The sequence below is a fragment of the Carassius gibelio genome, chromosome B6 (assembly GCF_023724105.1).
Source record: "Carassius gibelio isolate Cgi1373 ecotype wild population from Czech Republic chromosome B6, carGib1.2-hapl.c, whole genome shotgun sequence".
In the NCBI taxonomy this organism is placed as follows: Eukaryota; Metazoa; Chordata; class Actinopteri; order Cypriniformes; family Cyprinidae; genus Carassius; species Carassius gibelio.
Genome location: NC_068401.1, coordinates 9,837,891 through 9,850,198, shown reverse-complemented (window position 1 = coordinate 9,850,198; position 12,308 = coordinate 9,837,891). Strand labels below are relative to the sequence as shown.

General features: G+C 36.0%; 1 protein-coding gene across 1 annotated transcript in view; it reads left to right on the top strand.

The window, feature by feature from the left end:
• Positions 1-5,549, top strand: part of LOC127959626 (phospholipid-transporting ATPase VA-like) — a 53,233-nt gene extending 47,684 nt beyond the window's left edge. The window contains exons 20-21 of the mRNA XM_052558908.1: positions 386-573; positions 1,321-5,549. Of these exons, the coding sequence (XP_052414868.1) occupies positions 386-573; positions 1,321-2,047 (915 nt within the window). The 3' untranslated portion in view covers positions 2,048-5,549. The remainder of the gene's footprint in view (positions 1-385; positions 574-1,320) is intronic.
• Positions 5,550-12,308: the final 6,759 nt, after the last annotated feature.

Here is a 12,308-nt window from a genome sequence, read left to right as displayed (position 1 = left end):
AACACATGTACTGGAGAAAGTGAGCGGACGCCTTTTAGGTTATTTGAGGTGAGGGCAACATTGAGGCCAAAGTACATGTGGAAGGCCATCGCCCTGTGCGCATTCGAAGTAAAAGTGCATTTCCATGCGCAGCTTATTTCAGTTCCAAAATGTGACTGACTGAGAAAAGCAGGATTGAAACAACAAACATTACTTTCGTTACAGCTTTGCTTTCATAAAGGAGAAAATCATAAATTTGGAGCTGGAATTATGTAACAGAAATAACTAGAAACACGTTTGATCCAGTGTTCTTAGGTTTCTTTGTTCTCAATAATAAAATATCTACTTCAGGCAATTTAGCAACTCTTTGTTAAGCCTGCCTTGTTTGTGTTTAATTATTTCACAGACATGGATGAACTGGCTGTCGATTGGCTTCAGTATAGCTCTCTTCTTTATTGTGGCACTGTGCTACAATGCTTCCTGCCCAACCTGTTTCTCTCCCTCCAACACTTATTGGACCATGCAGAGGCTGCTGGGAGAACCTATATTCTACCTGCTGTGTGTTGTCACACCTATTGCCGCACTTCTTCCCAGGTAACTGTAAACATTTTTAAACCCTGTTGGAAATATTTTATGCAAATGAAGTTAATTGAACCAAACATTTTTTGCACACCGATTTATATATTGTCATTCAAATGAGGAATATTTATGCCAATATATTTCTGTAAGTTGAATTTGGGCCAGTAATGTTTTGCAGTTTAGTTCTAAGTTCTTTAGAATTTTGTGTAATATTAAATAATTTCGTAATATGAATTTGTAATTTAGTAAATTACTATATTATTACGATTTTAAAAACGTAAAAACACTTTTTTTTTTTATAAAATGCAGAAAAAAAATTCCTATGAATTTAGTTTAATAATTTAATTTAGATTTTGAAATCAAATGTATATATTATTTTATATTGTAGTTAATCATTAATAAGCTGATAATTTATTAAATAATAAAAAACTAAATTAAAGTAGATATAAAATATTTTAAAATATTATTTGTTTTATTAAATGTTACAATTTTGAAGTTATTGATACATTAAAATCTCAGGAAATACTTCAAGAACATAGTTTGTCAAAAGGGTTTGGCTGACAAAAAAAAAAATCTTCATTTTAAAACTTAAATATAAAAAAATTATATGTGTGTCATTAAAACAATGATATTTTTGTGCTTCTAAGATGTACAAACGCAAGTCATATTGTCGGGGCTGGTGTCTGCTGCCAGTGGCCATGTAACTGCAGTGCTCATGGGAGTTTTAGTTTTTGCTGACTCTTTGTTGTTTTCATGTCTCAGATACTTTTACAGAGCTTGTCAGGGAAATCTATTCCCAAACCCTGTCCACGTCGGAAGACAACTGGACAAACTGCCAATGGACATGCGCAGGATCTTCCTGAGTCAGATGAAGCTGGGCTCCCTCGGATCACTGTTTCCCCCCCGCGCCCCGTTCTTCCCTCTCTGCAGGCCCTTTCAGAAAGACTACAGGCCCAGGGTAAAGCAAGCCCACATGGGTAGCACCAAACAGAAGGAGAAAGCTGTATCCAGCCCCATCCCATCAAAGAGCATGGACATGCGGGACACACCTTTAAGCTCAAAACATTCTGACAATCATATGACACTCAACATGAGAATGCAGGAAAAAGTTCACTCCTGCAGACAGGGCTCAGACGGCCCTCTGTTGGAGAACTTGCACTGCGTGAAGGAACCTTCGAGTCCCACCGCAGACACTCTGCCATACACCAAAGACACTCCAGCCTCCAGGACTATTTTGGATAGCACAGGCTTGGAGGTCCCGCTGAGCCCGACAGACCTCTGTCAGGTCAGGTTGCTCACCTCCACTCCCTTGCTTCCTCAAACAGAGACTATGCAGCTCATGACGCCACCCACCTTTTTTTGGGGGCAAAAGCTGGAAGACGAGGACCATTCGAGCCAAAAGTCTCTACTGAAACAAGCCGGGGATGTGGATCACAACCAGTCAACTAGCTGCCTACAAGAACATTCACTCAAAACAACGTTTCTATGATGCTTTCTAACTGTTACGCTTATTCAAATTTGCACGTTAGCTTTAAGAAATATTATATATTCAATATTATTTTATGAAGATATAGGTTGGTACTACATTTATATATATTTAGATGTGTAAAGTTTATCAAGTATTTTTTTTTTTTTTTTTTTTTTTGAGAGAGAGAGAGCGAGAGAGAGTGGCCAGCATATGCAAACTGGATAGTCTTATGATTAATGACTGAATTTTTATTTTAGTTTTTTTTAAAACATCTCAAAAGTGGAGGAGGTTTGTATCTCAAAGCAGAGGAAGTACACAGACATTCCTTTATCTGTTTATTTGAACCTGGATGTTTAACCTGGGTGCACTTTAAAGACCCGTTAGACACTGCTGATAGCACTACACTCGTACTTCCCCATCCCAGAACGAAAAAATCATGGTACCCTTCAATGTCATGAGCTACAGGAAATTCGGTAACTCTTTACGAAAAGTGTGCATGAGAAGTCCTGATCGAATAAAGGCGTGAACTAATCAAGAACTAATAATGTGTGACGGGAGTCACTAAACACAGCTTTAACATCATGTTAGCACATATTTGTTGTAATACCCAACACTCAACTAAATCAAATTATTTCTATAATCCTGGCAAAACCTGCTCTGACTTTCATTAAATATGCATGATTTTAATGCCTGAATACCATTTGCTTCACATTCATATCTGCTGTTTCATTAAGAACATTTATTGGATCATTTAAATGAATATTTAAGATCTAATTAAGGTTTTTTTGCTACTTCATATTCTTTGTCATACAGCCAATCTAATGCATTAACTATCAAGCATGTAGTTAAAGTGGCCATTATTCACATGACTCCCTCTGATTCCAGTCATATCTCATGCTAGCGCTTAATTAGTTCTTGACACGTCTGCGAGTTCATTCCCCATTAGTTCAAGTATTAGTACATGATTTATGTACCCTGTTTGTTAAGTATTAGTGGAATTCCTTAAATATTCCTTGAAGTGTTGTGTTTGTGTTGTTCGGTCCCCTGACGGCTTCAGTCAAGAGCAAGAGATGCACTCTAAATTAGTTGATTCTGTCCAAAGGACTATGCATGACACTTAGACGAGCTCTTAGACACCTACGAGACGTTAACATGTCAGTATCTCACACCAACATCATTACTGAATTACTAGAGTCAAGTATTATCGTGTAAAATGAAACTGTCCTCTTGCCACGCATATACAGATGGTGCTTCAGCTCAAGTATTTCTCTTTTTCTTCACTTTTTGCTGCTGCTTTTGTTTCTACACTCATTCCTGCAGGAAAGGATTTCACTTTTGCTTTTTTATAGATAGTTCTATTCATTCAGTCCTTTAGGATATCGAGGCCGATGAATCAAGCTGAATTGACAGTTAAGGATCCTGGGAGGTGGCTTGATTTAGTACATGTGCGAACAGAAAGGCCACTTTACGCTGTTTGTTTTAGGCCTTTTTACGAGCTGATCTTTTGAGATATATATGTCTTCTGCTATTTGCTGTGATTGTATTTTTCTACTGTTTACTCTATACATGATCCTTGACCAAAGATACAAGAAGCACATGACCGCTGGAGCATTTGTACTGTAACCGCTTGCTCAGGCTGATCACTTTATTGATTAGTAATTTAATTGGCTCAGGGCAGGCTTTTTTTTTTTTTTTATTAAAGGGATATTTCAGACGAAATGACTTTTATTTTCATTGTTTATTGACACTTTTGTCATTCCAAATTTGTTTTAATTTCTTATATTTGACACAAAATCTTTTTTTTTTTTTTTTCATGCAATGAAAGTCAATGGGTTCCGATACAATTTGGACCTCATTGAGTTTCATTGCATGGAGAAAAAATATTTTTTTGGTCTTCCACAGAAGTAAGTCATATTGGTTTGGAATGTCAACAGAAATAACATTTTTGGCTTGGCCATCTCTTTAAGTGTCTTTTTGCCCTTACTGCTCACGTTTCTATTCCCAAACCAGTCCCATTTTATTTTCTTTCATGACCGGAATCATGTTTTGTATGCATTAGTGTCTCGCTCGCCCTCAGGAACGCCAGCATGCATCAGGAAACATTCCATTTTGATCAGTCTGTTCGAAGGGAATTGATGGACTGACTTTGTGACTTCTGTTTTAAAGCTGTAATATGTGTAATGAATGGTTCTGGCGAGCACATGGGTGGTTATCCGTTTGTTCCGCAACAGAATATTCCACAATTCCGCAAATGTCAGGGGTGTGGCGTATTCTAGAGTCCCCTAGAGAGATGCTAAAATAGTTTTTATGAGATGATTTGTCATGCTGTGCTCGTATAACCTCAAGGCCTCGCCAATCTGTTCATTCAGGATCTCATTTGGGCAGTTGCTATCAAAACCGCTGATTTATGAACAGCCTACCAGGAGGATTATGAGATCTATTGTGCTCATTACACAATGAATGGTGTGAACAGAATGTGCTCAGACCAAAAAAAAATGGGTGTTACATTAGAAAGCATCTCGATTGTAGTTTCCTGTCATTCATAAACACACAACCTCATGTTTTTTGAGGTGTATCTAGAGGCTGATGCAGTATTACGCTGGGTGTAAGTGGGGGGAATAATTGACTGATTCTCTCTCTATGTGTCTGGATACTTCAGTAAAACCCTAAAGAAGCTAATATGAAGCACACAAGTACTTTGTTCATTCAGTTTTTCTTCTGCACAGCTCAGGTTCAGCGTTCGCCGCTTTGAGCAATATTCTCGTCTCGTTGGAAGTGTGATGTATATAGCATCCGAATTTATTTTATTTTCGTAGTTTGATAAAGGCAACGTTTGTATGAGCCTAAGTGCTTTAGTATATGTAAGAAAACCGTTTTATACAATGTGGAATATATGTTATGTGCCTTAACACTGGAGAACGCATATGTAGACGGCAATACATACAGTGAATTTTATATACGTGCAGTGTATGTAAAGGTATTTGGAGTTATATTAATAAATGAGGTTTAAGAAAACAAAATCCTTTTGGTTTTTAACAAATTGAAGAGATTGTGCTGTATCTTTTTCCGTACTTCTATTTGCTTGTTGATTTAGATTGGAATGTGCCAGTGCTTGGTCTGTCAGGTTCTTGGCCGAGCATCCGTGCTGTAATCGAATCCATTCACAGCTGCATTCCAGAGCCTTTCCTTAACTTCAGGGCAGATCACCAGCAGGAATTCCGTCCTTCGGAGTTTGTCACAGCTCACATGTAAGCGTTGGGTGGACTTTTTGATACCTAGCATGACTTTTCTCACGGTCACTGCCATGACTGTTTCTGGCTCATTGTACTGTAATTGGTGTTTGTTATAGTCACACAAAAGTTCAGTTTTTTTCTCTCACTGTAGACTCACTACCCTGCCAGCCCTTTCTGAAAACACCTGTTTCAAGTGATTCTCTGACATTTTGGAGGGTTTTGTTCAATTGTTCAGACGTTCTGCGTTTGTTTCCTGACCATAAAACTAAAATAAATGGTAAGACAATGTTTCTTGGGCTCTCAATCTCTTATTCGTCGTTTTCTTACTGGACTCTTTTAAAAGTACTGTTTTGGAGACTGTGTGTGAGGAAAACGCAGTGTTATTTAGTATTATTGCAATACTATTGTATTTTTTGATTAATGTTTTTAATGTAAAAATAAATCCGTAAAATAACAGAAAAAAAATAAAATGTATCCATTAGGACATTTCTGTTAACCCAAACACAATGCAATGAAGTGTAGAATTCTAAATACTGGTAAAACACCTGTAAATCTATATAATATGGAAAAATTCCTTCAAATTATACCATATAATTTTAGATTTTTTTTGTTTTAGTTTTTGTTATTTTAATACATCACATGCATATTACACTAAATGAAAATGAGAAATGCTGTGGTAACTAGATTAAACAAATGAATTTGCTTTATTTAAATTGTTTACTTTAACAAAATATTTTTATTATATAATTTAATAATCTATGATTTTAGTTAACTGTAACAATCCTGGGAATAGGCCAAATTTAAGTCATTATTCACGAAAAAAAAAAAAGTCTTCTAGTATGTTGTAGCTTACAGAACTTGTTTACACATTTATTCAAATGTCGTGTCAAAGCAGATTTATTATTCTCATGATGAGACTCATTGACATCGGTTGAATTTGATGCACCATATTAAATAGAATCTGTTAATTGATTATTTTGGCGCTTGACAGTCTTTGGTACTCATTGTTTTCTGTTTTTGCAAAATAAGTCATATAGGTTTGGAACAAGGGAGTAAAATTGAGTTGGGTGAGCTATTCTTCTGAGTCCTGAATTGCCCTAAAACACTGGGGTTTTTTTTGTGTGTGTGTGTTTTTTTTCCCTCCACTGGTATTCCAGCATATTGTAATTGCTCCCTTACAACAAGATCTGCAGGATGGTTATTGCACATGACCGCTGAGTGGCTGTTCACCTCAGGGAACAGCTGGAGACATTTCCCTCGGGAATGATGTACACCACTAGCAGCGGCTGGAAGCATCTGTCAGCTAAAAAAGTGTTTGGTCACCCAAAGGCATGATGGCGTTTTTTTTAAATGCCTTTTATCTAGTGTCACACAGTTGGCTGAATTATGACAGTTTAGTTTGTTTTTGGTGTATTTTGATTTATTTTTTATGTATATTTTTTTGTTTTGGTTTTGTTTTGTTTTTTCATCAAGTCATTTGTTTATGGTTGTTTTTTTTTGTTTTTTTGTTTTTTGTTTTTTAGTTAGTGTTTTGTTTTTAGTTTGGTTTATTTTGTTTTTTTCTTTTGTTTTTTTAGTGTTACAGCAAATGACTGTGTAAATGTCAAACATTTATACTATTTTGCTTGCTTAATTTTTTTTTTTTTTTTTATTTAACAACCTGATTTTTATTCTCTGATTTTTGTTTAACCAACATTTCTCTTATGACTCAAGACATGTATTTATTTGGATGCTAATGCTGACATACAGAGCTTCCTTACATACAAGAAGATAATGGTCTTCCTTTACTTGCTAATGTGGTCTCTTTTCAGAGGTTAGCGCAGCACACTAGAGATCTTACCTCTGTCTAACCCTAAAAGACAGATCAGGAACCTGATGTGAAGCACAGGTGTCTTTTATTGTCCTAAAGGGGTTTATTTTGCAATAGCTTACTGTACATCAGGGATAGGCAACTCAGGTCCCATGGAGGGCCACTATCCTGCAGAGTTTAGCTTCAGCCCTCATAAAAACTCACCTGCCTGTATCTATCTAGTAATCCTGAAAACACTGATTGCCTTGTTCAGGTGTGTTTAATTAGGGTTGGAGCTAAACTCTGCAGGACAGTGGCCCTCCAGGACTGAAGTTGCCTATCCCTGCTGTGCATGAACACTTTTTATAATTACTTACCAAACTAGGTAACACTTTAGAATAACTTTCATTAATAAATCATTAACAAACGTTATATAATGCTTAATAGGATTCTTAACGCATGTCCAATTGTTGAATAAAGTAAGTTTTGTTTCCTTTGCACACAAAAAGTATTCTTGTAGCTTTATAAAAATACGGTTGAACCACTAATGTCCCATGGACTATTTTAACAATGTCCTTACTCTCTTTCTAGACCTTAATTTTGTCAGTTTTGTTGCTACAGGGTCAAAAAGCTCTCGGATTTCATCAAAAATATCTTAATTTGTGATCTGAAGATGAGCGAAGGTCTTTCAGGTTTGGACATTTGTTCTACATTGTAACTCAAGGCTGTGAGAGTCCCCAAAGAATTGCCTTGAAACATGGCAGTGATATGTTTTAAGTTTAAAATTAGATTGCAATTAGACAAACAAGACAGGACACCCTCTGAGTGACAGCCTGCCTCCGGTATGTGGAACGGAAGGTCTTATTAAGATCATGACACACGCTGACACTCTCCTAATTGCCTCTTTGTCCCTCACCACACTCTCTCTAATTGTAACTGTGGCACATTTCCAAAATTCACTTAATGATCAGAAGAGCTGTTAATATTTTCTATGCCCATTCAGCAACCTTCATTAACACTCCCCTGCTGTACCCCACCCCTGGGGGTGGGGAATGATGGGCAGGCTCATGAATATTCATTAGATGCATGCAGGGACATTTGGATATTTAGTGTATAAAGGGGTCATATGATGTGATTTAAAAAAATAATAATAATTATGAATGAAGAAGATCTGTAAAGTTGCAAAGACTAAAGTCTCAAATCCAAAGAGATATTCTTGATCGAAGTTAAGACTCTGCCATGCCCCCCTAAAACGATTCATTCAAACATGCCCCCACATGTCTACCTCACTATGTGGAAATTTTTGCATAATGGCGCCCAAATTTTCATGCAAAGAAAGAAGGCGGTTTCAGTAACCGCAGCTAGTGTTGAAGCAGCCATGTCAGTGAGATGCTGTGTGGATCTCGGCAAAGGCACTTTATTTGGCCTTACGAAAGAAGATGCATTTAGGAATCTTTAAGATTACTTACAACAGAGGAGGTCACTCTGACTTTGCTGTGAATCACCTTTAAGTATGTTTTGTTATAGTTTAAGTATTTGCTATTGAATGTTCAAATGCTGAATTCTGCGCATCACGTGTGTGTGTGTGTGAGAGAGAGAGAGAGAGAGAGAGAGAGGAGAGCTTGTTCACCCTGTGTTCTGAATCAGATGGGAACAGAACTGCACTTCCCCAGAGAATGCTCTAAATACACAGACAGTGTTCTATGATAAAATACAGATCCATCAGACATTTAAAACTCTTTCAAACCAGAAGAAACTGCCATATCTGTTAGAAGAACACAAGAACTGCTGTGTGTTTGCTGCTCAATATGTGTCTGCCTGTCACCATGGAAGAGAAAACACCCAACCTGTTCTGATCGGATGTTTCCAGCACATGTAGATTACGTTATGCCATATTACTCAGATGTATATTTTGCCTCTCTAAATCTAATCCTTTATCTTATTTTAGTTCTAACTTATACACTTGCATACACTAATTCATATTGCACTACATGCTTAATACTTTTTATATATTTTTATTACAGGTGCATCTCAATAAATTAGAATGCTATCCCCGGCTCTCATAAGCATCAAATGACCCATTTAATGTGGATCCTGCATCTCGAGGTTGATGCATCAGGTTGTGTGATGGGTGATGGATATTCTCAGTAAATAATACATGAAAGTAATATTTAAAAGGGTTTCTCCAGCATTTCCTCATATGGTGTGTTCTTGCACAGTATAATCAACCAGGCTCGCTAAAGACCTCTGTAAATCAGTCAAGGTACGTCAGCGTTTTTCCAGTAGTCATCCATCAAAGCCTGTGAAATCAGCTTATTGTATAACTAAGTAACAGACGTAATTGTACAACATTATCCATGCATATCTGAAAAGTGTTATGACTTATGTAAGTTGCCCTTTGGTTAAACAACAAGGTTTAGTCCTCACTGCAGTTTATTCTTATCAAGAACTGAAAATCTGGAATTGTGATCTGGGTATTGCTAAGACTATATGTTCTGCTTATTGAGAAACTAATTAAGATTTTAGCAAATTACTCAAGGACTGTAGTGATTATAATGCAAAGAATTATCTGAATCAATCCAATAAATCAACAAAAATTGCTGCAAGAGTCAGTAAATTAAATTATGGATAATCATGAAGGTTTGTGTGGAGGCTCTCCTCCCAAAACTTGAATGCCAAATTTAGTCCGAATTAGCCATATGGGGGCGCTATAATAAGTGACTCTATTGTTTGTGTATAGGAACTGCACATACTATTTCCAATCTAAAAATCGCATGTTATTGGACTGTTATTGTATTTACAGCATCTGTTTTGACAAAACTGGCAAATTTTCTTCATTTTCTTGGACCCTGCTGCTTGTATGCAGTTTTATCAAATATTTATTATTTTGTAAAACAGTGCTGAACACACACTTCACATTCTTAGCAAACTGAATGACTCATGCTGTTTGAATCAATGTTTTCAAGGACAGACCATGCACTAACAGCATATACAATGGACCATCATATTTTTCTGGCAGTTTAACTCCAGGTTAGCATCTTCTATTTTTTTTTCTTTTCTTTTTTTTTTCTCCCCACTATTTTTTTTTTTACTAAATCCTGCATTTGTAACTTGCATTACATCACATAGCTCATAAAAATAACCAAACATGTTGTAACAATCTATTAAAGCCTGATTTTAGAAATATGGGGAATTTTGTTCATTTTTATTTTATTATTTTTACATAAGCTACACAAGTACCAGCACTCACATTTCAAAGCTATGCATTATAGTTACTATGTAATTAAAAAATAAAATAAAGCTAAATGTAATTATACCTAAAAATGTTTAATTTTTTTTCTGTTCTCTCTGTGCTAAAAGAAAAGGAATTCAAAGTCAGTTTTAAAGGAGCATAACACTTAAAAGTAGACACCAAGTAAAGGAATGCTGGCATTATAATGCATCAGTGAGATTACAGAGACTCCCAGTGTTCATCTGAGTGATCGCAGAAACACCAGCGTTCTGCAGTTTGATGAAATATGCAAAGGCATCTCTTCACTCTTCATGCACACTACATTCAACTATGCTCTGTATATCTATTCATTTTGTTCACTATAAATTCAGCTGCGGTCATAGATCACAGCAGCGGTCAGCAATAATTCATCTGTATGTGATTTAATATACCATGCTGTTAGTCTGCTTCTTTTTTGATGAAGATATCTGTCTTTGAGCATGTGTATGAGCTGTGGCTCACATCAGGGCTCAGCAGTCTCCGCTTCTGTAATATATAACTCAAATCTTATGATTTCTGTCTTTGATTTAAAGTCTACAGCCTTTCAGCATGACAGCGGCCTAAACCAAATGGTGCAGTGAATATATGACTCTATTTCCAGTTCAATACAACCGGAATAATGACACTCTCGAAGCCACATGGGAACTGCGTACATCAGCTCGATGATGAGTAGTTATGTTCTCCTCAGCGTGCTTACATGAGATGATAAACAAAATTCAGACTGTAATACGTCAAATGAATATAAATTATCAACGGTGCTGGTACAGTCTAGATTAACAAATGTATTTTTGCACAAGTATCTAGCTCAATGCCTGTTAATCTTTAGTGTTTTTGTGTTGACATTCATAGTTTATCTAGCGCTAAAAATATGCAGGTGCATCTCAAAATGTTTTCGTAACTTATTTCAAAAAGTCAAACTTCCATATATTCTAGATTCATTACATGTAAACTAAAAAAATTCTAATGTATTTATGATTATTATTAATATTTTTTTATTTTTTTGTATGATTAGATCTTACTGCTAATGAAAGTCAAAAATCCACTATTTCAAAACATTATAATATTTTCTAAGATCAATAAAAAAAAAAAAAAAGGATTTGCAAAACAGAAAAGTTAATGTTCTTTAAAGTATATGGTTCGACTGTTTCTCCTCTTTCTCTTGAAAATATCCCATATATTTCACATGGGGTTCAGGCCAGGCATGTTGGATGGCCAATCAAGCACAGTCAGATCATGTTCAGCTTGGAATTGGATTTGGCACTGTGAGCAGGTGCTAAGTCCTGCTGGAAAAGGAAGTCAGCATCTCCATAAAGCTTGTCAGCAGATGAAAGCATAAAGTGCTCCGAAATCTATAGACACAGCTGCATTGACATTGGACTTGATAAAACACAATACACCAACACCAGCAGACATAAAGGCAACATAAATCATCAACTTCGGAAGCTTCAGATTCTGTGCCTCTCCAGTCTTGCTCCAGACTAAATGCAAAATTAACTTTTTTCTGAGTTGAGGACTTTGGACCACTGAGCAACAGTCCAGTTCTTGCAGGAAAGATGCTTCTGACGTTGTTTCTGTTTCAGAAGTGGCTTGGTAGTCTTTTTCCTGAGGACGTCTGAGCGTGGTGACTCCAGCTTCAGTCTACTCCGTGTGTCAGTGATTGTCTTCTGGACCAGTGTTAAGTCAGCAGTCTTCCAAATGTAAATATTCTAATATTTTGAGATACTGGATTTCTTTCAAAAGTCATCAAAATTTTAACAACAATAAAAAACTTTTTTTTACATTTTTTACTTTACATGTAATGAATCATGAATATATGAAAGTTTAGCTTTTTGAAGTAAGTAAAAAAAAAAAAATATATATATATATATATATATATCTAGATGCTTTTAGGTGAAATGTCAGTGTATAAAACTATGTAAATAATTGTCAATTATTCATTAATATGTGTCCAAAATCGCAGTTGTGAAGTAAAGTGTGATCTATGATGGA